The 27,517-nt window shown below is 34.0% G+C and overlaps 2 protein-coding genes and 1 non-coding gene across 7 annotated transcripts; 2 read left to right on the plus strand and 1 right to left on the minus strand.

Moving 5' to 3' along the window:
• The first annotated feature begins 3,253 nt into the window (after nucleotides 1-3,253).
• LOC133797478 (uncharacterized) lies at nucleotides 3,254-16,467 on the plus strand. Of its 3 annotated transcripts, none has more exons than XR_009875657.1 (17): nucleotides 3,254-3,723; nucleotides 3,964-6,681; nucleotides 7,561-8,008; nucleotides 8,219-8,447; nucleotides 8,755-8,919; nucleotides 9,227-9,499; nucleotides 9,607-9,852; nucleotides 10,773-11,162; nucleotides 11,278-12,696; nucleotides 12,870-12,926; nucleotides 13,338-13,766; nucleotides 13,982-14,205; nucleotides 14,344-14,477; nucleotides 14,935-15,204; nucleotides 15,300-15,478; nucleotides 15,587-16,236; nucleotides 16,400-16,467. XR_009875657.1 is itself a non-coding variant. In XM_062235386.1 (16 exons), exons 1-16 carry the CDS (start codon nucleotides 3,300-3,302, stop codon nucleotides 15,683-15,685), a joined length of 7,704 nt encoding a protein of 2,567 aa, XP_062091370.1. In that variant the 5' UTR covers nucleotides 3,254-3,299; the 3' UTR covers nucleotides 15,686-16,467. The 3 variants fall into 3 exon arrangements, 1 of the variants encoding a protein (XP_062091370.1); XR_009875658.1 differs by having other exon boundaries at nucleotides 15,587-15,737; nucleotides 15,962-16,467; XM_062235386.1 differs by having other exon boundaries at nucleotides 15,587-16,467.
• Nucleotides 16,468-17,587: 1,120 nt separating this feature from the next.
• On the plus strand, nucleotides 17,588-21,175 carry LOC133797479 (uncharacterized). 3 transcript variants are annotated; one of them, XM_062235388.1, is made up of 4 exons: nucleotides 17,588-17,964; nucleotides 18,562-18,689; nucleotides 19,173-20,115; nucleotides 20,369-21,175. In XM_062235388.1, the coding sequence occupies exons 3-4, from the start codon at nucleotides 19,202-19,204 to the stop codon at nucleotides 20,859-20,861; spliced, it is 1,407 nt and encodes a 468-aa protein (XP_062091372.1). In that variant the 5' UTR covers nucleotides 17,588-17,964; nucleotides 18,562-18,689; nucleotides 19,173-19,201; the 3' UTR covers nucleotides 20,862-21,175. The 3 variants fall into 3 exon arrangements, with proteins under 3 accessions (XP_062091372.1, XP_062091373.1, XP_062091371.1); XM_062235389.1 differs by having other exon boundaries at nucleotides 18,579-18,689; XM_062235387.1 differs by lacking the exon at nucleotides 18,562-18,689 and having other exon boundaries at nucleotides 17,590-17,964.
• A 5,876-nt stretch (nucleotides 21,176-27,051) lies between these two features.
• On the minus strand, nucleotides 27,052-27,158 carry LOC133798835 (small nucleolar RNA R71). Its single transcript, XR_009876053.1, has one exon. It is a non-coding gene; the product is annotated as a small nucleolar RNA R71 (small nucleolar RNA).
• Nucleotides 27,159-27,517: the final 359 nt, after the last annotated feature.

Genomic DNA, 27,517 nt, shown 5'->3' on the forward strand with positions numbered 1-27,517 from the left:
TATTTTGTTCTTGAATACTTCTGTAATGGTTGTTTTGTTTGGATTTTGTATTCTTTGATAACTTCTTAGAAATAAGGATAGTCCTTTTTGTATATATAATTATTTTACAAACAAAAATAAAGGGTACACTGCTCTATCAGATTTCAAATATTTATTCGCAAGGGGAAATATATCTATTTATCTAGCTTTCTTTCTTTTTTCTTCTTTTTTTGGATGGTGAAGGAGTTTATGCTTTTGAGGTGAAATGTTGTGTATGGTTCAATTTTTATTTTCATATTATTATGCGATATATATGGCTTTTTATCGTTGAAGTTTTTCTTTCTACATCACTTGCGTTTTTTTACCGAGTTACTTTGTTCGGTAAATGGATGGAAATGGTGAGGCAATTTTCATAGTTCTTTTATTACCAGTTGTACAAGAGTAAATGTTTCATTTTCATTTTCTGCATTCTGTCTCACTTAACTAGTTATGGTGCTGTTTGATACCAATTAAAAAAAAAGTTATTTATTTAATTAACTAAAAATTTGAAAATTAAATATAAAATAGTATTTAATAACTTTATTTTTATTTATTATTTTTTTAAATTTTAAACAAAATTTATTAAATTTCGAAAATAGAAAATTTTTACTTTCAGATTTTTGGTATTTTTTTTATTCTCTTCTTTAAATAAGCACCTCATTTTATACTATTAAACAAAAAATAAAAATAAAAATTATTAAATGTATATATTATTTTTTGTTTTTAAAAATAAAAAACAAAAATAGTTACTAAATATATTTTTATTTTTTAAAAATAAAAAAATAAAAATTAAATTATATTTCTAATTTTGTATTTAAAAAATTCAAAAACAAAAATTTTACCAAACACAACCAATATTTACGAAAACAATTAGCTATTTGTTCAAACAATTTATGTCTTGTAAAGATATCTTGCATGCCATAACAATGATTAGGAATGAAGATTTGGAGTGGCCATATCTAATATTTGAAAGATGACCAATTTTCTTATATTTGTGTCTAAAATAAGCTAAAGAGAGACCGATATCTTATTTCATGAACATTAATGTAGTTAAACTTAAATGGCTGAATTTGCGCAAATACGGCTAAATTAATAGTTCATATACATGCACGAACATGATTTAAAAGGCAGAATTCAAAATAGAAAAATAAAGGTGATTTAAGTAATAATATCTTTGATTTTCACAATTGATTGTCAAACATACGAGACTCTTCCAAGTGCCAACTTATCTATTGGAGGATCATGAAATTTCAAAAACTCAGTTATCCATTCATATTTGAAAAATGATAGAACATGGTACCCTTTTTTATTTTTTTTTTGCAAGCTTAGTTTCTATACATAAAAAAGACTAAATCTGAATATTAATGTATAGAAAAAAATTATTATTATATAATTGAAGAATATTACATGTAAAAAATTACATAATTATTATATTAAGAAATAATTAATTTAGCTTTTTTAAATAATAATTAATTTAATTCTTAAAATAAAAATTTTATAAATAATAACTTGTGAACCTATTATAATATCACCTCACTCAAAATGCAACCACATATGACTTAAGGATTGAAAACTCAACAAATTAACTTATTGCTTTTATTGTTAAATATTTGGCAATAAGTAGAGCACTCATAATAGATGAGCTAAAATGTATAATCATTTATAATATAGAGAAAAATAGTTAAATAGTATTCCAATGGTTAATGTAAACTTATATGTTTTTTACCTAAATGAATAATATTTCTCTATATGTAGTGAAATACTATTCATCAAGCTATAAATATTTTATTATTTTTTTTATAAATTTTTGTATATATATATATGAGTGTGATACTATTATATTTAATTATTTTATTTCTTAAAATGAATAAAATATATTTTTAAAAATATAATATTTAAATGATATAGAGAAAAAATAGAAAAGCTAGTATATAGTGTAATGTAAAAGTTTGAGGTAAATTATAAAAAAATATGTTTTGGTGATGTATTTTGTAATACACTTTCTCTATAATATTTAGCTAAAACTCACAAAATCTTCCACCAGCTCATTTATACGTATATTTATAATAGCTATGCATAAATTTCAATTAATTCATATTTACATTTACATAACATTTACTGTTAACACGGTTTTTCGCCAACAGTGTATTACGTAATTAGTTTGAATAAATTAGTACTTAAGGATAAACCGTAATAAGGATAATAACATTTAGGGATGTTGATAAATAAATATTAAGAACACTCGTTCCTTTTTACGTGGTTCAGGGTCTAAAATCTCCCTAGTCCACGAGTCAATATTATTACTGTATATCTCTCAATATTTTGGTAGAGTATTTGCATTACACAGAAAAAACCTAACCCCTTCCCTATCCAAGGTCTTGGTATTTATAGAAGAACCATCCCAGGATAGGGACCGGGGTCATCACGTGAATACAAATCCTTCCTCTCACTTGTCTTACATAAATGATGGACATTATAATTTACATTAAGGTATGTTCTAATCATTAGGTAAATATGATCATGGGTCGTCTGGCATAATCGGATATGTGATGTCTGATAATGCACGTTAATATTGCGTGTCTGAGAATTCGGAGATAAACGGACATGTAATGTCTGACTTCGCACGTTTATACATAATGTATCTGGGTTTACAAAGGCTCCTGGAAATGGCAGATCTTCAGTGTACCCTGACCTAGACATAACACCAGCTCGCGTCTAGGACGCGATGCATTATATGCATATCCAGATCGTGTCTTCATGCTTCGTATTCCTCAGCTCGTGTGATTACCTGGGGAGTCGCCCTGCCTTCGCAGATGAGATATCCACTGGTAGACCCTTTAGTATTGTTCTTAGCTAGCGAGCTGTACTCGAGTTGCATAAAAGACCTGGGCTTATTATCAAGACGTATATTTACATATCTTTTATATAATATTTTAATATTATTATTTTTTTATAAACTTTTCTTTCCCATTTAGTATATATATATATTTTTTCAATCATTTTATTTTACTTTAATTAAAAAAATATATTTAAAGATATAATATTTAAATAATGTAGATAAATATGTAGAGAAGTTAATGTATGGTATAATGTAAAATTTGAACGTAAAATAAAATAAGGAAGAACAATTTTTTTTTTTTTTTTGAGATGTTTTAAAAAATGAAATAGAATATCCGCTTTAACAATATACCCTTTATTTATTTTAAAGTAGATTATTTATGCGCAGTTGTGCACGTATATATAAATATATTTAGCTCGGCTTCTCCAATCTTCACTCTCCGATGAGGACTGATCATACCGCCAAAACCATAATGGCAGACACACACTCACTACCTTCTGATTCCACCATCGACCCGATCCAACACCTCCCTCTTTCTCTATTCAGATCCGACACCATCCCTCCGGCTCCGTCCCGTTCCGACCCACCTGGATCCACAATCGATTGGCTCCCCAACTTCGCTGACCTCTCCTGGGTCGCATATGGAGCTTCCAATCTCTTAGTAATCTCCCACTTTCCTTCTCCATTATCCCCTAATGAAACCGCTATTGGTCCCATTTTCCGGCAGTTCTTCGAGCTCTCCGGTGACCCTTCGTTGGCTGTCAACGCTGTGTCGTGGTCTCCGGCTACGCCCTCCATCGGCGAGCTCGCCGCTGCTTCCGAAAATTGTGTTTGGGTTTTCTCTCATGATTCGGCGAGTTTAAAAGGTACTACTCTCAACTAATTGAACTGAATTGTTAAGGAGTTTTGAATGGGTGATTGTGCTTGAAGTTAACCAAGTGTTACTGTTACTAGCTTTGGATTTTTATATACGGTGCCATGTTTGTTTGCACATTGCGATCATATTTTGGAGAATGAGATATATTTAAATATTTATACGTTGGTTTATTTTTCTTCCAAATTTTAGCTGGGTGTCTTAAAATTCGTACCTTTTCACTCATATTCAGGTTCTTTTTGTTGGAGCCAGAATGCAATACTTGTTCAATCTACTAAGGTGGATGCTGTCAGTTGGAGTGGTTCAGGAGATGGTATAATTGTCGGTGGAGTTGAGGTTGTTTTATGGAAAAGAAGTAACAAGTTTTGGGAAATTGCTTGGAAGTTTAAAGCAGATGGACCCCAAACTCTGGTTTCAGCGACATGGTCTATCAAGGGACCTTCTGCAACTGCAGCTTACTCAGGTAAACTGCATACTGAAGGATCATTTAATGGTTACACTAGCAGATGTGTATCAGTATGTCAAAGTGATAAAAAATTGGGATATGTGAAAGTTGAGCTACGTCATCCTTTGCCTGTGTCTTTGATTCAATGGAGGCCAGCAACTGGTAGAAACTCAAATGGAAATTCTAGGAATTCAAAAAAGAATGTGCTGCTGACTTATTGCTTAGATGGAACTGTTAGGTTGTGGAGTGAGATTGATAACGGAAGGGTCAGAAAAAGTGGCAAGGATGATCGTAAATCCTTTCGGCAATCTTTTTGTGTCGCTGCTGTAATTGAGATAAACCAGTCAATAAATGGGACTTTAGGCATGTATATTTTTGTAACATGGGCAACAGAAATTGAGGGTATATACGAAGGTGGTGAGGGAACTAAAAAGTTAATCTCTTTGGATGATTATGATTGCGACAAGGCTGGCAGTTGTGAGTGGATCATTGGGTTTGGTCCAGAAAGGTTGGTTAGTTTTTGGGCTGTCCATTGTTTAGATGATGTCAACCCAATGAGATTCCCCCGTGTTACATTGTGGAAAACACTTGAACTACAGGATCTCAAAGTGGGGCATCTTCATAGGACTGATCTACCAAATTCCAAAGAGAAAATATTCCTCAGTAAAGCCGCTGTTTTGAGGAAAAGTTTGTCTGATCCACCAACTATGTGCTCATTAATTCAGTTGTTACCTAGTAATTCATTGGTCTGGTCACTTATATATACACCAACACCCAATAATTTAGAGGATTCATCACTTAATAATCATAGAATAGAGGATAGATCTTGTAGGAGTGGTGAGTACTTAAATTTAGATGGTCATACTGGAAAAATCTTACAGGTAGCAGTGCATCCTTATAGTGCTGATGTTGAACTGGCTGTGTCCTTGGATTCTAACGGATTACTTCTTTTTTGGTCTCTATCTTCAATTTCTAATTGCATTTTGGGTTGTCCAACATTAGTTCCTCCATGGGAGCTCCATGGGAAACTTGGAACGCAGAATTCATGTTCTAAGTACACAAGCTTGAGTTGGGCTCCTCCTATATTGGATCAAGAGCTGGTTCTTCTTATGGGACACGTTGGTGGGATTGATTGCTTTGTTGTTAAGATATGTCAAAGGGAAGGCGAGAATATAGAATGTCACTACTTATGTACTATACCTTTTAGAGGTCATGGTCCTTATGAGGAAGGTCCAACCAACATATTTTCAATTCATTTGCCTTCTATTAAACATGACATCTTACAGTCACATAAATTTTTGCTTTTGGGAGTATGGATGAATGGGTTTCAAGCTCTATCATGGGAAGTTACTATGCATTCCTATGATTTATCAGGAAGCAGCTGCGAATGTGATTTTGAGACTACAAATGCTGCTGAGTGCAACACGTGGGGTTTTGGAATTACTTTTTCTGATAAAAGATATTGTGTTAGTTTACGTTCTTGCTCATCACAATTACCAGAACCTCATAGTGGTGATCAAGTTACAAGTTTTGCTGTGGTGTGTCCAGATGATTTGGTTTCACAAATATCTGCTTCTTTTAGTGATAATTTATCTAGTCATCCTGCATATACCATGGCCACAGGCTGTGCTAATGGATATTTGAAATTTTGGAGAAGTAAGCTTGGTGAATTACCAACCTCTGCTACACCATGGGAGCTCGTGGGCATGGTTATGGCACATCAGGGGCCTATTAGCGCTATATGCTTAAGCAACTGTGGTCGGAAGATTGCAACCATTTGCAAGGAACCTCATTCAAATATTGTCAGCAATCTTTCTGTATGGGAATCTGTTCACATTGCAGGATCAGGGGCTTTCATTTTAGAAGATAAAATAGCCCTTGATGGACAAGTTATTGCTTTAAAATGGTTAGCCTTAGGTAATGGTCGGTTTTTACTTGGACTTTGCATCCAAAATCAGTTGTTTATATATGCTCAGGGATGCTCTGGTGGTCAGGCTTTGCTAATCACTGGAAAATCAATGAAAGGGGAAATTTGGCGCTGCATTGCATGTACTCATACTTTATCTCCTATTAGTGACTTCCTTTGGGGGCCAAGAGCAACAGCTCTGGTGGTTCATGATAGTTACTTGTCTATACTCAGTCAATGGTTGTTCATAAATAAAGAGCATCAGGCTGGGGTTGATTCGAATTATCTCAAGATGAATTGCCTAGATTTTGCAAGTAAAACAGAGGACAAACATTCTGCAATATTCACAGATTGTGACTTTGCTGAATTGACAGTATTATTACCTAAGGATGATGGTAAAGAATGCAACTTTGTCACTCCTAGAAAGGTGAATACAAAAACGGGTTGTGAATCCAGCAGTTTGTTGGCAGCAAGGACCCAATTGGAGCATGCTTGGGATAAAAAACTTGGTTTATGGAACATGCTAGAAATAGTGGAGAGGTTTGGTGGATCTAAAGAATTTTATCATCCCGAGGCACTCCTTATGAACAGCTTTACAGGTATTAGAATAAACTTGTGCTGAACAAAATTGTACTTTTTCTAGTTCAGAAGTGGGACTAAGCTATCTGATACTAGTTACAATTTTCTTTGGTGTTGTGGAAGTAGTTAGATGTATATCATTTGTCTTCCTCTTTTAGGTCAAGTTTCTTTTTACTGTCGTAATTTTTATTAAGATATTTTGCTTACTTTGTTTCTCCAAGTTGAAGGTGAATGCTTATGCTAATAACTACTTGCTTAAATATATTCCAAATAGTTTGAGGTTAGACCCAGTTGTGACGTCTGAGAAATCGCCCCTATCTGTATTACCACAACTTTCCTAACTAATAAATTTGATGCCTTGTTATGGAGCTAGGGAATAATATTTTTAGCCTGTCTCATTCTACAACTCGCTTGTTGTATCTTGCATGTGTGTTCTTTTCTTTAAGAATTATCAATCTTGGTGATAACATTGTTCCTGATTCAACCATTATTTTCCAACAAAATGTAGACTAATTGTTGCCTTACTACAATTATGTTTGGTTGAGAGAAAGGAATGAAATGAAACGGAAAAGAATATATTCTCATTATATTCTTTTGTTTGATTACTATTTAACACATTGGAATTTGTATTGACTTTTTCACCACTTTGGTGGAATGATTGTTTCTCTAAGGTTAGGAGGAAAGATCATTCCATTGCACAATAATAATAATTTTAAATTATTAATTTTTCTCTCATATTTCATTCTATTCCCATTCCTCTATATTCATTACTCCCAACCAAACAGGGAGATTCCATTTGGAAATTATTCTTGGAATGATTTTGTTTTTAAACTTGTATATAGTGTTTTGTTTGGGCGGTATGTAGCTTTAGTAATGTTGTAAGCTTTTATTGTGTTTAGGAAATTGGAAGCGTGCATTTTCAGCTGTGAGGCATCTTGGTGAATGTCTTGGTTGTGCTTCTGAGAAGAGGTGCAGCGCAGAGGATTCTAGCAATATTGTTCCACTAATTCCTCTGTCAAATTATTTTGAAGGACTCCTTCAGAAAATTTCATCTGATAAAGGATTTAACTGGGGTGGAAACACATCTTTAACCACATCATCTTATCAGTTTCTGATAGGGTCATCCGAGTTTGCTTACAATTTGGAGTCTGATTCTTCTAATAAACTTTTCATGTCCTCATCAACAAAATCCGAACTTAATGCCTTCATTGAACCACTTGAGAATTTCTACAAGCTAGCTTCAATAACCATTGAAGAAAAAACACAAATTCTTGCTATAATAGATCTTCTTGGTGAAATGACTAAACCAAACTCTGCTTATGAAAGTCTTGATGAACCTGGACAAAGGTAATCATTCTTTAATTTTTATATGATATTCCAGCACTTTTTTATCAAATGTTTTTATGTTCTATTTTTATCCATTAAATTATACTTTGCTTAGGGCCCTTTAGTACTTATTCAATCATTTTTAGAATGAGACTTGCATTTTGTTGAACATTCCTTAAAGTTGCAGTTCAGTTGCTTCTGAATTTATTATTATCTATTAATTATGTACAGATTCTGGGTTGCGTTAAAGTTTCAGCAACTACATTTTTTCCGAAGGTTTGGTAGACCTGCAACTATGGAAGAATTGAAAATTGATTCTTCCCTGATTGTGTGGGCCTATCACTCTGATTGCGAGGAAAATTTGTTTGGGTCTGTTCTTCCAAATGAACCATCTTGGCCAGAAATGCGTAACTTGGGCATTGGGTATTGGTTTACAAATTCGGCACAATTGCGAACAAAGGTAATGTCTTCGCATTTTCTAAGTACTTGAATGCATTTAGAGAGGGATAAAAAAACTCTTCTCAAATTTGTTAGAGAAGTAATGTCTTTTCTTTTAAGTATTTAAATGCATTATGCAAGTGATTCGATGAAAACATTTAATCATTTACTCTCCAAGTGATTTAAGTTTTCTTACTTTATGGGACATTTTATTATTCTTCGGACTCTCTTCTTCTCATTTGACCATAAACTTTGATGAAGTTATGTTAACTATTAATATGCTGTGGCAAAGCTATTTAGAGAAGTTTTGACACAATTATCTTATGTAGATGGAGAAACTGGCAAGAATGCAGTATCTGAAGAAGAAGGATCCTAAGGATTGTGCATTGTTGTACATAGCACTGAATAGAATTCAAGTTCTAGCTGGCCTTTTCAAAATCAGCAAGGATGAGAAGGATAAGCCCCTAATTGGATTTCTTTCTCGCAACTTTAAGGTACTTTGTAAGGTTAAGGATTGGTGAATTTGGAGGATCCCGAAAAAAGTGACCTAAAGGAGGCACTGAAAATCTTTTATGGCAAAGTTTTGCCCCTTCTACTGCCATCTGGTGTCAGTTTGTCATCCCTCCTCCTCTCTCTCTCTCTCTCTCTCTGTGCTTGTGTCTTCATGTTACACTCTGTATATTAAAATACACTGTTTTTATACTATATATTAAAATACATTGTTTTGAAGGTTTGACCAAATGACGGTTTGATTTTCTAAAGAGTATCGAGTTTATTAGTTATCGGTGTTAATGCTTGTAGGAAGAGAAAAACAAGGCAGCTGCTTTGAAGAATGCATATGTCTTAATGGGGAAGCATCAGCTGGAGTTAGCTATTGCTTTCTTTCTGCTTGGAGGTGATATTGCTTCTGCTGTCAATGTTTGTGCAAAGAACCTTGGGGATGAACAACTGGCACTAGTAATTTGTCGGCTGATTGAAGGGCATGGTGGACAAGCAGAGCATCACCTAATAACAAAGTTTATGCTTCCATCTGCAATTGAGAAGGGCGACAATTGGCTAGCAAGCCTTCTGGAGGTGCTGTAACATGGATCTATCTTAGATATTATGATATATCTGCATGTATTATGGATTTGTATGTGATTTATCTATATATACTAATTGTGGACCTCTTTGATATGCAGTGGGAAATGGGGAATTACTATCAATCTTTTATGAGAATGTTTGGTCCCCTAATTGATTCTGCAGTTGAGAAGTCTGCAGTTTTGTCCAACAATATTTCTTTCTTAGAGCCAACTATTGGTCTTTACTGTTTTACACTAGCTAGCAAAAATAGTTTGAGGAATGCTGTTGGGGACCATAACACTGCAATCCTTGGTAGATGGGCAATTCTGATGACAGCTACTGCCTTAAACAGATGTGGTCTTTCTGTAAGTTTCCTTTGCAGTTCTTTCTGTTGCTCTTGAGTGCTAGATGATAATATGGTGCACTGTAATTTTGTTATATTGGAAGTAATTTTGCTAACATAACAGTTTGTTGTATTGATACTGTATTTGGAAATATTGGACAGTACTGACTTCTCCTTTATATTTTGAGAAAACATTCAGATATGAAGTTATGCACACTTGTCCTCCGTTATTTGTTTTGTGTTCTCTTTTTAGAAAGATAAATAATAAATAGAAAAGACTTCATTGTTACTGTATTATGTTCCTTGTCCAATGTGCAATAAGGTACGACGAAAATGATCTTTGTTGATTTTTCTTTTATTTCTATTCTTAATTAGCCTTAATTTCATTTTTTATTAGAAACAACACTACCCACCTAATCCTACAATATTTGAAGATTAAGAAATTATAGCAATTGAGACATAGGTACCCAAGAGAGACTCAAACCTCAGATTTTGTGGGAGCACCACATGCTTAATCATTTGAGCTATCCCTCTCGGGTTATTAGAAAAATTGATTTAGAGAAAACACATTTTATGATTTAAATCTATATATATGAACCCATGGTGTAATCACTGTACTGTTTGTTAGCTTAACTATATATTTTGGAATGCTTGCATACCCACTTCTTTTACCAATCGGGTAATTGTGGGAATGATTTATTCGTGATTGCAATTGGTTCTTCTAAAACCTTGTAGATACTTCAGAGGCCTGCCATATACTCTTAACTAGTTTCCATAGCTGATTAATCCTTTATCTACGTGCATGTTTAAGGGGTTTAGATATTGTGTGTGTGTGTAGGTTGTCTTGTCGTATAGTTTGTACTTTGTTGGTTTTCCTATTCATGAGTGACTGAGAGTATATCATTCAGAGGATTTTCATACATGTCTTATTTTCTTAATAAGGTTGAAGCTTTGGAATGCCTTTCATCTTCGTTGAGCGTTCTTGGGAATATGAATCAAGAAAATACCTCCAGCTCTAGTCATTCTGATATTCTGCATGGAATTTTAAAGCCTTTTAAAAATTCTTCCAATTGGCTGGCAGATGATGTGGCTTTTAGGCTTGAGAATTGTGCTAAACTAGATTTGGCTCTTAAACACTTGTCCAAATTGACAAGAGAGCATCCAAGCAGGGAAGAGATTGTTGTTCGATCAGCTGGAGCTCATATGTGCTCAGGAAAATATGATAATCATCAATTTCTAGAACTGCTTGAAAGCTTTAGAAGTAAGTTTTACACAGAACTGGGACAGTTTGAACAGAAGTTTTCGCTACTTCCACTCAGTCTAATTAGAAATGTAAGTATATTATAATTATTATTGCTGTTATTATAATTATTACAACAGTTATCAGCAACTGGGACATAAGTTTGTTCTCTCTCTCTCTCTCTCTCCCCTCCCCCCCATTCTGCAGATTTTGGTTTTACTGTACAATCAAGGGCTTTTGGTTGTTGGATATGATCTATTTCATAGATATGTAAATCAAGAGCATGCACAAGATAAAAGCCATGCAGTTGATAGAATCTGTTTATATTCCCTTACGAGTAAGCCTTTCTTAAAGGCTACAAAAGAAACCTCTCTGTTATTTTCTCGGTTTGTTGTCGCTTGCAGTATAACTTGTTCAGAACTGAAATCACCTTACATGGAAAATGACGTTTCTTGTGAAAGTAGATCTTCCTGGTCAAATGCTTCGGCTTACTATCTTCAATGTCTTTTGTTGTCATCACGGATTTTAAGAGCTTCTTTGAGGATTAAATGTGGATCACTCAGCCAAGATCTCAATACAAAATTCCTTACAGCTCTTGATTTAATCGAGTATTCTGTGCATTTTTCATATGTTTGGCTTCTAAGAAACTATAAATGTCTCCTTTTGATGCTTGAATCTCTCCTGATCAAGAATACTGATGAGCATATATTGTACGAAGTTGATATTGCAAACCTGAAGAAGCTTCTCCCGCAAATTGCAGACTTTGCATCTCAAAGGTTATTGGACAACGATGTGGGAAAAGGTCATCATATTTCTAGAGGTTTGTTAGAAGATCAAGGTTTGAATACAAAACATTCAATTCCAGAAGATGAACAATGGAAAATTTTTGGGGCCTGTTTGTGGCAACACATGTCCAGATTTATAAAGCATCAAATAAAGAAGATGTATAAACTTGAAGACAGCTATTTTTCTGACTTGTCACGTGAACTTTCTTCAGAATCATGCAGTGCCACAAATTCGGATTATAAGGACAAGAGCATAGAAGAACAGATTGGATTGGTCTCATTGACCTTGGTTAAGCAATTGAAAGCAACAGTGGAACATATCTCATCTTATCATATAAAACAGCTGGCATTATATCTGTATTTGAAAATACAACATGGGCGGCATGTAAAGACTCTTGTTTGGTTAGAAGATTCTAGTCAGTCTCATACTAGGGTTCCCCATCAGAATCTAGGTCAGGATACTGTCAGTTTGGACATGATGAATGACAAAGAAGGATTTGATATACTGTGGGGCATCTGTGTTGATCCTAAAATGATATCCGAAAGTTTTGCTGAGGAAAAAATATGTAGTCTGGATTTTTTTGATCATAAACCTTTGAAAGGGTGGAGTGAAATATATGAAGGTGGCAGAGGGGTAGATGAAGCTGAGGAAATCCACAGTAAAGAAACTACATCTGGAAGTAGCTCAGCAAATACCGAAACTGGGTCATCTGCTAGACAGCCATTACGGAATGACGTTAGTTTTTTGAGTTTATGGCAGAAAGACACAACTGATACACAGGGTATTGCACCCTTTCAAAACCCCAGAGAAGTGCTCAAGAGAAACGGGGAGCTTTTGGAGGTAATTTTAATCCATTTCTAACTTTTTGCGTCTTTTTCTCCTCTGGTAGCACCTATGGGTTTCTGATATGGAGATTCTGACATGTTTTGCTGATTGTGAGGTTATTTTAGCAAGTGAAGTTTTTTAGGTTTCATATCATAATCAGCCTAATTAAATCCTTTCCATTTTGGTAGGCAATGTGTATCAACTCCATTCATCAAGGACAAGCTGCTGTTGCTAGCAACCGAAAAGTAAGTTGTACAACATTCCTCAAAAGTATTATCATATTCATTTGTGGTAATAGTCTGCTGTCATTTGTAAATTTGCTTCACTACCTTCTCTGCCTTGCTGACTTTCAAGCTCTGTTACCATGTAGTTTATGCTCCCAGATTTGTCTTATGTATTCAGATCAATGGAAAAATAATAGATGCATATAAATGGTTTCTGGCAGGGTGAACATTCTAGTTCTGTTGTTCTTTCATAAAATTAAGATACATTTTTCACTTACGTAGATAAGGGCTTATGTTAATAGTTGTGTGGTTGCATGTAATATGAACAAATGTGGTTTTAAAAACTTGTGGAGCATGACCCAATTTTTCTATAGGTGCATCCTCTACAGTCTGCATAGGCAGATTTTTAATGTCAATTTCTATATGATTCAGGGTATACTATTTCTTAATTGGAAAGATGAAGTATCTTTCAGAGATCAGTCAGACTATGTCTGGTCAGAGGCTGATTGGCCTTTAAATGGGTGGGCTGGTTCTGAATCAACCCCAGCTCCCACATGTGTATCTCCTGGTATTGGTCTTGGAAGCAAGAAAGGGACACACCTTGGACTGGGTGGAGCAACTGTTGGTGTGGGCTCTTTTGCAAGGCCTGGGCGAGACTTGACTGGTGGTGGAGCATTTGGGATTCCTGGTTATGCTGGTATTGGGGCCTCTGGTTTAGGTTGGGAGACTCAAGAGGAATTTGAGGAGTTTGTGGATCCTCCTCCAGGTGTGGAGAATATAAGTACTAGGGCTTTCTCTAGTCACCCCTCCAGGCCTCTCTTTTTGGTTGGCTCTATCAATACACACATTTACTTGTGGGAGGTATGGCATTTGGAAGTGACAATTGTGTCATTTAATTAATCTTGAATACTACATTTGCATTCTTTTATTTTGAATTGCAGCGTCTCCCTTGAGAGGCTGATTTCTCTGAATAAATTTTCTAAGGGATATGTTTGTATATGTATACGAACTGCTATTTCTATTTAGTTGTTCAACTTTTATGACATATATACTGATCCAAAGTATGATGAGTGCAGTTTGGTAAGGACAAAGCTACTGCAACTTATGGAGTTCTTCCTGCTGCAAATGTACCTCCACCGTATGCCCTTGCCTCAATTTCTGCTGTGCATTTTGATCATTGTGGACACAGATTTGCTACTGCTGCATTAGATGGCACTGTTTGTACGTGGCAGTTGGAGGTAGGAGGAAGGAACAATATTTGTCCAACAGAATCCTCACTTTGCTTTGACCGCCATGCATCGTATGTGCACTTTTTTTCCCGTAAATTTCAAGAAGCTATTTTAATTATCTTCTGTGTTCTGGGTTGAAAAGGGTATTGTTAAATTCCAAATTATTCATGGCGGCTGTATCTTTGGTTAATAAATAATTTAATTTGCAGGGATGTTACTTATGTTACTTCGAGTGGATCCATAATTGCTGTGGCTGGATATAGCTCCAATGGGGCTAATGTGGTTATATGGGATACATTGGCTCCACCCACAAGCTCACGAGTCTCCACTACATGTCATGAAGGTAGATTCTTTAACATGGGTGCATAATTCCATGTGATCTTTTATACTTTTTCATGTTCTGTAGAGAAATTGATACATATTGCATGAGGAAAAAGTATGACCAAATTTTATTCATAATTAAGGAAGCTAATTTAGGCAAGACTGTCTTTTTAACTACCAAATGGTTATTGTTACTGATTTGATGCAAAATACATGTTGGCAAGTATAAGAAATTTGTGGACTTATATCGTTGGTGCCTGTCAGGTCATTTTTGATCTTAGCAGCTGCTCTCTTCCCCAGAATGCGTGTGTTTGTGTTTCTTTTCTTTCTTCCTGAAAGCATCTGTATGCTTATAAATAGCATAATTAGAGGCACCTGACGATTTATATTTTCAGCAGTTATTAACATCATAAGTCCGATTTCATATTAGATTTACTTGATAAATTTTGTGGTACCAACTTTTCTCTTTTTGTTTGAAGGTGATGCACACTCTCTTTCGGTCTTTGATAATGACATTGGAAGTGGTTCAATTTCTCCCCTTATTGTCACTGGTGGTAGAGATGGTGATGTTTGCATTCATGATTTTCGATACATTGCTACTGGAAAGACTAAGAGGCACAAACATTTAAGTAATGGTGGACAAACGATCAACCCATCATCAAATAGTGACACACAGACAGGGATTGGTGACAAAGTTGGGGAACAAAACCTAAATGGGATGCTTTGGTACATACCAAAGGCTCATTCAGGTACAATCAAGTTATCTTTAAGAAGTAATATGAATTAATATTTTTATGTTGTTGAGTGTATAATCAATTTATTTTTTGAATTGATTTGATTGTAGGGAATATCACCAAGATAAGAACAATCCCAAATACCAGTTTATTCTTAACAGGAAGCAAAGACGGGGATGTTAAACTTTGGGATGCCAAAAAAGCTAGGATGGTATTTCATTGGTCAAAATTGCATGATAAACATACGTTTCTGCAACCAACCTCTCGGGGTTATAGTGGGGTAGTTCGGGTAAACTGTTCTAATCCACAGTACTTTTGTTTGTGTCAACCTGCATTTATGGTTTTTTTTCTTTTGTTGGTTTGCATGTACTGAAATAGACCATTTTCATCTCCTCAGGCTGCTGTCACAGATATACAAGTTGTATCGCATGGTTTTCTTACATGTGGTGGTGACGGTAGTGTAAAGCTGATTGAGCTCAAAGACCAATACTTGTAACATGGATAACATGAGACATAAGTAAAAAGTCCAACCTGCATCTGTACTTGTGGTAATTTTCTACCCTCACATGAAAGATGGTTAACAGGGAAAGAGTTGCACCATAATGCCATTGCCATTTTTTGAATTCCCACCGTTGCACAAGTAGATCTTATACAGTCTACTCTGCATACTTTTTTTTTATCAAAACACTCGAGTGAAAGTTGTTCTGAGTCTTGGAGTTAACCCGTTGATAAAGCATACAACGTCACTCACCTAAGGTTTTTTTTTTCATAGCCAATTATCCACCAAGGTTTTTTCCCAAAACCAATCAATCAGTCAAAGAGAAACTTACTTCCCTGTGCTGTGAACCTCTGCAACTTACTATACTGAACGATAGTTTGAGTCCCTCTTATCAAGAAGAGGAATAGCAGCATGATTGATTATTTGATATAAAGCATTGTTGCACTCCTTTCTGGGAGTAATGAGCCATGTTGCTGATTTTGCACTTTTGAAGTTTGAAGCCGGTACGGAGTACCAGCATCAGCAACAGAACCTAATTGTTCAAATAGGTATCAACTTTTGTTTTTAGTAATACTAGTTCTTATACTAGGCAATCTTTTGTGTATATATATACACCGAACATAAATTTATTCTCTGTAGTTCTTGCTAGAATGCTGAATATTGCGCAGTGTATATTTGTAATTTTTTTGCTCTTAACTTTTTTTCCAGCAGGCAGCTGAATTGTACTTGTTTTTTCATATCAAGAGTAAAAAGAAAGTTCATAGTGTTGTCTTCTCCTTCTCATAATGTCCTGTTTTTTTAATTGCGCTGAGAACAAGGAGGGGAAGGACATGAATATGATTTTTGTGACTGAAGTTGCGAAAACACTGAAATTGGAATGGAGTATAATTTGGAGTAATTATTTGATTTTGCATGCTTGTTTGTCTTCTCCAGTTCTCATAATTTGTTGTATTTAAGCAGTGTAATTACTATCAAATTTAAAATATATTTATTACGTAATATATATATTTTTGTAATTACTAAGACAAAATACTTAATATCTAGGTAAGTGAGTGACTTTGGCAGCCTAACTTTTCGCAAGATTTCCCACGGCTCCATTAATCATTAAAAGTAGTCTTTTAAACCATTAAATTTTATGATTCCAACCCACAGAAAGAAAATGACCTTACCAAAATCCTCTTCACCCTCTGTTTCAAGTACTTGGGGGAGACATATCTGTGGGCATTTGACAAAATGAGAAAGAGATTTCTGACAAACAACTGCTCAATGTGTTGCTTTAACTAAAAGAAAACGACACCTAGCTTCTCGATTATGCTTGATAGCCCACACTTGTCTCATAAATCCCAGGGGATTAACAACAGGTGGCACACAGTTTTATTTTGATTTATCTTTTTCAATAAGAATATTTTGAAGCCAATAAGAATATCCTCTTTTTAACAGTCCTCCGGCAATTTAACCAGTAAGTTTTTACAGCGACTTTAAGAAAGTCAAAATCTAGCACAAATTTAGTCTTTTGATACAAACAAAAATAAGTTGCATTCTTTGTGGCATGTGGGGTCTACTACATATGCCAAACTTTGTCTACATATATACGTATTTATCTACAACTTAGGAGAAGCCAAAGCCAGAGAGAGAGAGAGACTGGTTGGTCAGAGTTAGACCTGAGATTTTATTTTCATTTATATCTTGCTTGCTTTACTTTCTTCCCCCCAAGATACTCTCTTCTTTAAGTCGTAATAAAATAGATGAAGGGTCTTATCCAACAAGTGAGAGTGGGGCCCATGACCAACTTGACACGCCACCAAATGCCACGTGTTACGACCCATCAACTTACTAAAAGGCAAGCTAAGCCTTACACAAGTTACACAAACGTCGTACTTCAAAACGACAAAGAAAGAACCACTGTGATAATTGTCGCTGGAAGAGTTGAGTGATGGAATGAAGAAGAAAGAAATGCGAGTGGGGTGTCATTTGTCTCTGGAAACCGACAACAAGAGAATGATAACTGAAACGCTATTTAAAAGCAAGGCTGGCTGACACAACCTCTCCTTTCTCTCTCTCGTGGCCGTCTCTGACATGGGTCATCTTCTTTTGTGGTCTTAGAGTCTTTGGTTTTGGATCTCTGAAGTCAGACCAAACTTTCTTCTTTTATTTTTTTTTCGGTTATGCATATGTTCATTCATTTATACCACCAATCAGATCTAAATTCTAAGGATTACCCACTTGGCCATCTTCACTTACTACCTTCATTCAATTCGCTTGGGCTTCTCTGTCCGGTTTGCTCTCTTTCTTCCTCAATACTCTTTGTTTTCCATATTAGGAAAAGGCTTTTATCTTTTTTCCTTTTGTTTGCTCTAGTTGTTGAATTATAGTTTTCTCCTTCTGGTTGCTAATGGTGTTTGAACCTTTTTTTTGCCCCCTTTTTGTCTTTGATGATGTGATGTTTTTCCAATTCCCTGGTGTGGATATGCTGTTGATTTTTCTTTCTGGGTTTCTTTTACATTTTATGATTGTTATCAATTTTGTTGAGTTTCGAGAAACCTTGCACTGATGCAGTTTATCTAGTTGCCCATTTTATCCTTGTCCTTATCTTTTTATTTTTTGTTTTTTAATGATTTAGTGCTTATTTTGGGAAACATCAACTAGGTGTTGGACATTGTAGCTATTAGAGCAAGTCAAGGTCGTTAATAGACTTCCTGAAATTGCACTGGCGAATCTAATGGAAGAAGATTTTAAACCATTAACCAAGTTTTTCTTTTGTGTTAGTGGTTGATTCTCAAATTGTATAATGAAGAAACATGCCTTGTAATGATGGCAGATGAAGACTTTGACTATATTCATCACATACTTATAGTAGCTGTGATTTAATGAAGGGTCTTGTATTGCAAAGGTTTGGATGAGAAAAACATGCCTTGACAAGATGATGAAGCATAGTTTAAGATAATGCTTGATGCTCCGATGAAGCATTGATAATAATAAAGGAGCTAGCCGGCTTAACTTGGTAAAGTTGATAGAGATGGGATTGTTTCAACTATTTTATTTTTTGGAGAAATATTGATTTGTTTACAAAGTTATCTCGATGACTTAGAAGATGTAAATTAAATTATCCAAGGTTAGAGCCAGCAATCCCATAAAGTGAAAATTTGCATTTTAATAAACTCGGTGGATATTTTGAAATGATATGGTTGTAAAAAGTATGGAAATAACTGTGATTTGCTGAGAGAACTCACTTCTAGGCCTAGAATTACATCTTTATTGAATTCCAGAAATCTTAGCTCGCATTGAGTGTTTTCTTCTCCTTTGTCAATCTTTCCATTAGTGGGAAAGAAATATTGAAGGAGAGTTTTCTTTCCTGCAACTAAAACGATATCTGCTGAAGTTTTTCTTCTTAGTTGAGTTATTGGCAAGTAATTTTGAATTATGCTAAGCTTTAAACTTTTAGGCTCCTTACCTGATGGGAGTTTTTTTTTTAATCTTCTTATAGATTAGAATGTGTGACATATAAGGAGAAAAATGGCAGCAGCAGAAGCGAGAGCTGTGTGGCAAAGAACAGCTAACCGTTGCTTTGTCCAGGAAGATGCCAAAAGAGCTCCCAAGTTAGCTTGCTGCCAATCATCTTCAACATCTAAACAAGTTGAAGCAGAGCCCGCAGCAGCAGCAGCAGATGCCCCAGATCATCCTGCTGCTGGTTTCACGCCCCTGAACAGGAATCATTCGTATACTAGCTTATCCCGCGACACAAGATGGTGGCTCCAAATGCAACCTACTTATGGATATCATAAAGGTTTTACATATGAACAAGTAAATGATTTGGTGGATGAGAAGGAAACCTTAGAAGGTGGCGTTATAAACTCTACATCTAAGATTAGCGAGGCCCACAAACGGAAAGGCGATACTCATCTTGATGGTCAGAGGAACAGTGATTGTTTTCTTGATGTGCATAAAAATAGTGCTAAAAAGAAAGCTACAGAAATAGGAAAACAGAATGTAAAAAATGTAGATTGTAATGGTATGAAAGAACTCGACGACTCAACAACTAGCTGGGAGATGATGCAGACGGATCCTTCTGACTACTCAGATGCCAAACAATCCAATGAGCTGTGTTTTGATCCGGAATATAGTTGGATTGGGAGTGAGAAGAGTGAGCCATGGTGGCGTATGACAGATAGAGATGAATTAGTCTCCTTAGTTGCTCGAAAATCACTTGACCATATTGAGAACTGTGATCTTCCCCCACCTCAGAAGATGTGCCATAGAAGACATCCATTTGGTCGCGTCCGGTGTTTTGACAATAAGGAAAGTTCTGCATCATTGGATGGAAAAACTCATTCTTGTGGTCTCTCCACTGGGACTGTTCGTCCTCGGGGCTTTGCTAACCCTGGAAGATCACAAGAGAGACCGGGGAATTTATATGATGAAACGTCAAGGTAGTTATTAGATAATTAAGTTTCGCTCTCTGTTTCATTTATGTTATGAGTTGTTTCATGTGCTTTGTCTTCTAATAACTAGGCTAGTTTAGAGCTCAAGAGAAAAATTACTATTACAGAATTTTCGTTACCCTTCATGAGAACTACCCTAGTATAGTATTTGACACTGGTTTTAATCACTTGCACTAGAGAAATGTTAGATTTACACATCGGTAAGCTTACATTTCTTTTGGATTTCTTACCTGAAAAACAGTTACTGTACAACTCACGAGAATATGACAGAGGGAGTAGAAAATTCTGGCTGTGAATTTAGCAAAGCTCAGCTGATGGAAGCACTATGTCATTCTCAAACACGAGCAAGGGAAGCCGAAGAGGCAGCCAAGGAAGCATACGCCGAGAAAGAGCACATTGTTACACTCTTCTTCAGGCAAGCCTCGCTACTTTTTGCCTATAAACAGTGGTTCCAATTGCTGCAGCTGGAAACACTTTGTATTCAGTTTAAGAAGAATGACCAGCAAATCTCCACTCTATTCCCACTAGTCCTTCCATGGACGACTTCTAACAACAACATTAGAAAACCAAGCAGGAGCTTCAGCCGTAAAGGGGCCAGGGGTAAAGGAGAAAAACAACGCCAGCCGGATCATGACCTGACGAAATACGCGGTTGCTTTCGCATTGGGATTGAGCCTTGTTGGTGCTGGCTTGCTCCTTGGATGGACTGTGGGTTGGATGTTACCTCATTTCTAGGCCTGCCTGAGTTTTAGCAAGCCAACTTCTTATGCTTCTGGTGATATCTATTACTATTGGTTCTAAAATAGAATATGTCTATGAGTAAATAATTTTCTTTAGATTTTCTCCTTTCTTTTTTTTAGGCTTTTTGTACGTAAATTGTCTAGTCTACTTCTATGTATAGAATGATTTTTCGTGAGATGTTGTATATATGTTTTGAGTAGATGTTTCTGTAAGCTGTATGCAAGTCATATTTAGTTTCCCTTGAGTATTCCAAGCTAGTTTCTGTTTCATATCCATTGATCAGGAATGCAAAAAATATTTGTTATTCATGTTCCCTCTTTGACTAAATCATTGCTTAACTTAACAAAGTAAAAATGAATATAAATGTGAATGTAAATATATAAATAAATTTCCAACACATTCATAAATAGGTTTAAAAAGAGTAACGTTATTTGTTTGGGGGACAAGCCAAATCACTTAATTAATAATAGGTTGAAGTAGGTACATGTATCGTATCTATCAAAATGAATTTTGTTGTGATGTCAAATCTCAAATAAGTTCTCTCTTCAAACAACTTATTGTATTGATATTTACCAAATCCAATATCTTATATCAAATTTCTCATTCCTAGTACCCCTATATTATATTTTAAAAATATATTATGTTATGACAGTACGAAAAATTAGGAGAAAATGATATTTTATAAACTAGTTTATTTTTAATAGATGTTCTGATAAAGACGTTAATAAATCATGAATAATTTTAGAAAATAGATTACTTGTATATAATATTGGGTTTATACTTTTTTGGATACTGTATTTTTTTAAATTACATGTTTGAACTCTGTGTGTTGACAAATTATTTTTTAGACTCTGTGTTTTGTAAAATAGTTAAAATAGAACCCTAAACTCGATTTTGGTCAATGTTTTTTCAACTAAAATCACAAATAATTTACTAAACTAATAATTCAGAACAAAAATAAAATCATTCAACTTAAAAACTGTGTTGTTATATTTAATTTTTTCTTCATCAAAATTGACTTTAGAGTTCTATTTTAATCATTTTATAAAACATAGGATCCAAAAAGTAATTTGTCAAAATACAAGGTCCAAATAAGTAATGGGACAAAACACAATATCCAAAAAAAAATGCTAAGAATGTACAGAAAATTATTTTATCAAATAAACTTTTGATATAAAATGATATTTTAAAATATTTTAATAAAGTGATTCTTTTCTCGAGGCTTGCTCAAGTGGAGTCTGTGAGAGAGGGAGAGGTTGATATAATAATAATAATAATAATAATAAACAAAGTCTTTTTTTTTAGGAAATTATATGAACTGATTTTTTTTCATCTAAGTTTAATAAATATGGAGTTTTCAACTTTGTGTATTTTTTATGGTTATTTTATTTTTTTACATTTTTATGGGTTTTTTTCCCATATTTTGCTCATATTATTTTTGTTTACCATATGGTTTTTTAAACAAGTTTTCTAAAAATTTATGTGGTAGTAAACAGATCACGATGGTAATCGATTACAGATATGTGCAAAAAAAAAAATTTAAATGCAAAATTAAATGTGAGAAAGAATAATAATAACAAGAATAAAAATAAAACTAAATCTCAAGAATAAGAAGAAGAACCAAAGGGTACATAGATGGCATCACTGTGGAGGCTGAGAAGGGTAAAATCAAAGAAAGGAGGAGAGGGAAAAATGAGAAAATGATTGTGAGAGAGATAATTTTTTTGTTATTTAGCGTATGGTAATCGGTACATTTTAGTTACATTCAAAACTCACCATATGTAATTGTCATATTTTAAATTTTTTTTAAAAAAACTCACCATACTTTGTATAATTCTATTTCTTACTATAAATATATAAATTATGTTTATTTTCCCATATTTTGTAATACATAATTTATGAAGTTCATGATTTTCGTGAGGGAAATTTACAATTATATACATAAAATCTAAAGTATTTACAAAAATACATTCAACCAAAGTATTTACACAAATAACGTGACATGTCAGCATAGCATACCAAATTTTGAAAAAATTTAGGAAATCCTGCTTCCCGAATTTTGAATTTTTTTGTTTTTTCTGGACTGTAAAAAATTAATTTTTGGTTGCTTACGATACCAATAAAATACAAATTGATAAAAAAATTTATTAAAATCTTTATTTTTAGATCATATTAATTCAGTACATTTTAGTTACATTCAAAACTCATTTGTAGACATCTTAGTATACCAGTTAGTTATTTTTATGTTATATTATGTTTTTTTTTAATTTAAGATACATTTTGGTAACATTCAAGCTTATCTAAGAAACTAATGAGTTGTCATATAGTATAATAAGTTACAATATAATTTATTAATAAGAATTAATTTAGTATATTATACGGTAACTGTTGACGCGGTTCTTCGCCAACATGTAATTAATAGAATAAGAGGATGGGATTAGTGCTAAGTAATGAACCGTAACAGACGAATGATCTTAAAATAAAATAGTGATACGAATACTTTTTTAGGTGGTTCAAAGGTTAAAATTCTTCTACTCCACCAGCCAATATTATTGCTAGTCTTCTCGTATTCTTTACAGGGTATTTCTATACACAATAGAATCCAACCCTTTGCAACTCCCAGGGTCTCCATATTTATAGGAGAGGGCACCTGGGGGTTGGCAAGGGAGGTCATCCCGTGACCTTCTTACCCATCATGTCACTTTTGTGACATTCATGATTAATTCCTAAAACCTGACAAATGAAGTGTGGTCTAATCAATAGGTAAGGGGGATAATGGGCCGCACGGCCCAACCTAGTCGTGGGTGCCTGAACACGTGATAACTCTACAAAATAGAGTTATTTTACCATATTTTATATGCTAATTATTGCTTAGTTCTTGAGTTTTTAATTAACTTATTAAGTTTTTATGTAATTTTTAATTTATTAGTCTTTTTGTAGTTTTCTAGATTTTTATATGTTTTTATGGTTATTATATTGTAATATGTTGTGATTTAATTATTTGAATTATTGTTGTGTGTTTAGTGGTAAAAATAAATGCATATTTATTCAACTTAAGTGTCAAAACAAATTAAGTTTAAATTAATATTTTCTTTAAATTAATGAGATGTATTTGTATGTTGAAAATATTTATTTGAAGTTAATTTATACTATTTTATAGAAATTAATTTGCATTTTTATTTAAAGGAAATCAATGATGGAAGTGGCATTTGTGAAAAGAAGGCAAAGAAATTGGCACAAGGCCATGTACTCCATTCAGCCCCATGGCCCAGGCCCGTTGGCCTTCTTCAGCCTTCAAGCCTCTCCTCCAAGCAGCCATCAGCCATCTCCACGCCAGCCGTACGCCCAGCACAAAACCGGATCACTTGCCAGCTGCCCACCAAGTCTTCTCCTCAGCCTGCATGACCATCAACCTTCACCCTCATCAGCTCTCCACACCGTCCGTACGGGCCCAAGCAAGCTTCAATCCTTTGGGCCAGCTCAATGCCCCAAGGCCCAAACCATGCCAGCAAGCATCTCACCACCACCACATAGCGCCAGCCCAGATTTTGGGCCCAACTCCACCTGCGCCTGCCCAAGGCCCAATCCGAAAGACACTCTCCAACCGTGTGCCTGCCACCAGCCCCTTTATTTGTCTTGAGCCCATAAATAACTCAAGTGTACCATTTGTCCCCTTGTCTAAAAATACCACCTTTTTACCCACTTTTCTACACATTTTTCACCCAAAATCATCATCACTCCTATAATTTACCCCTATTTACCATATTATTATTAATTTAATCAATTTACTTAATTTAAATTGATTATTTTAATAATCTCATTTTGGCTATAAATAAGGGTTTTGAAGACCATTTTTGGGGTGCTTAATGTTTTTGGTTACCATCTTTTTCTCTCATTTTTCTCTCTACCATTCTATCTTCCATTTGGGTTTTTCAAGAGCATTTTGCAAGTATGTATGTCTTTTATTTTGTAATTTCTACTCTAGTTATGTGCTTCTAATCTTTTTCATAAGATTATTAAGATCATGATGAAGCAACTTGTAACTAGGTAATATTTATGTTGTATGTTGATTTCCCTTGTAATACAACAAAGTTTATGGATTTTTCTTCTACATATATTTCTTTCATCTTAAATATCTTGTATTTTAGATTGTTAGAACATATTTACACTTTGCTCTTCATTAGTGCATAAACATAATATTCTTTGTGTAAGATGTGTCATTAAATTGTACACATCCATGCTTAGAACAAAAATATTATGTTTTGCCTTATAAATAATGTTCATTGATTTATTTGTTATTTCATTAGATTGATTTACACTAAATGCTTTGAAATTATAATTTTGAAAAGTGAAGAAAAATCTTATCTTTTTATAAGAAAATTGTGCTTAAAATTATAAATATTTTTGGAAAATGATAGTTTAAATTATTTTAACTATCACTAAAACTTGGGAATCAATATACTAATAAATATTATTAAACTTACATTTTGTGGATTCTAGTATCTTAATAATCTTTTCTTTTAACACTTATTTTCAACTCATTATTGGTTTTTTTTCATTATCTTAAATAGCTTTATTTTTTCAATCTTTTATTTTATGTTAATAATATTAAAACTTATCAATCTTTGGAACTAGGTTAGAATTTATTACTTTTGATTTAAAATAGTTTCATTTTCGATTTTAGACAACTCCTTTGGGTTCGACATCCTTGCTTACGATCACTATTCTATATGGACGATTCGTGCGCTTGCGATATATAAATTTTTAAACATACCCGTTTTGGGTCCATCAAGTTTTTGGCGCCGTTGCCGGAGAGTTGCAAGAGAAAAGAAACGAATTTATCTCAAGGTTAGTGAATTCTTCTACTAGTTATTTTAATTTTTGTTACACTTAAAAAAAAAAAACTAAAAAATATATATCTATAAAATCTAAAAAAAAAAAAAAAAAAAGATAAAAAGAAATTTGGGACGGTTCAACCACCCATAAAAAAAATATATACTTATATTTATATTTATTGTTTTTTTTTTTAGTTGACGGCACTTGTGCCTCCTAATTTTGTTATAATTTTGTTGTAATTTTATTTCTTTTATATCTTTGTTAATTGATGGCACTTGTGCCTCTTGACATTTGTTGTAATTTTCTTTATTTATATTGTTGTAATTTTTATTTTATTTAATTTCCGCAAATTACTAGTTGATGGCAATTTTGCCTCCTAGTCCTCTATCTTATGTTTAAGTTGATGGCACTTGTGCCTCCTAATTTTTACCTTAATTTTGTTATGGTTGATGGCATGCTATGCCTCCCTACTCTTGTCTAAATTTTAGTCTTATTTAATTTTTGCCTTATTTTTCTTTGTCTTCTTTAATATTTTAGTGTAATATTGTGAAAAATACTTGAAAAAAAAAAAGAAAAGAAACCTAAATCTTGTCCTTTCACCATAAGCAATTCTTGCTTAAAGGAAATTTGACCAAAATTCCCATCCGCCTCTACTAATTAACATCGGGGAGTTGTTAGTAGTGCGCGAGTAAGTGGAATCAAATAGGCCTGGGGACAAGTAAACCATAAGAATTATTGTTGTGAAATCTCTAAAAATTCTAAGTATGCTCTGTGGTTGCGGTTTTAACTGATCTTCCACATCAGAAAATTGTTTGTTTGAGATTATCCTTGTTACCTTGTTTGTGAAAATTGTATGCATCATTGGGAACGTAACTCTAAAAAACGATTAGTAAAAAGACGTTTATCTTTGTTTGAAATTGAAAGTGTTAGTAAAAATTTGAGCATCATGGAACCTATTGCTAATATTGTTGATGAAACTGTTGTGCCTGAAAAAACTTTGCTTGAATATTTTGCACCTATTTCATCTAATGCTCCTTCATGCATTGTTTTACCTACTACTTCTGCTACTCATTTTGAGCTTAAACCAGCAATCATTCAATTGTTGCCATCTTTTTATGGGTTAGATAGAGAGGATCCTTACATGCATGTCAAAGATTTCTTAGAAATTTGCTCAACGTTTAAATTTCAAAATTTTTCTGATGAGTCGGTCAAACTAAGATTGTTTCCTTTTTCATTAAAAGACAAATCAAAAGCTTGGTTAAATTCCCTTCCCACGGGGTCTATAACTACATGGGATCAACTTTATAATAAATTCTTACTGAAATTTTTTCCTATGTCTAAAACTGATAGTCTAAGGAGAGAAATCTCCGAGTTTTTTCAAAAAGATAATGAAGAGTTTTATGAATGTTGGGAAAGATTTAAAGATTTATTATTAAAATGTCCTCATCATGGTTTTGAAAAATGGAGACTTGTAAAATATTTTTATGATGGTTTGACTCCCTCTAATCGTCAAATGATTCAATCTATGCATACTGGAAAATTTTTAAAATTTCAAGGACAAAAGGCGTGGGACGCCCTTGAAGATTTATCTGTCAATTCACAACAATGGAATTATTTTGATCCTAGGTCTAGGTCAACTAATTCACCAAAAAGAGGAGGAAGGTATGAAGTAAAAGAAGAATTAGACTTAAGAACGTCCTTAGACAAATTAGCGAGAAAAGTAGAAGCTTTAGCCATAAGCCAAACTATAAACTCTCCAATTCAACCTAGAAAAGATGTTTGTTCTATATGTTCTAGTCCTTGCAATAATGCCC

This window comes from Humulus lupulus, chromosome 8 (assembly GCF_963169125.1).
Source record: "Humulus lupulus chromosome 8, drHumLupu1.1, whole genome shotgun sequence".
Taxonomy (NCBI): domain Eukaryota; kingdom Viridiplantae; phylum Streptophyta; class Magnoliopsida; order Rosales; family Cannabaceae; genus Humulus; species Humulus lupulus.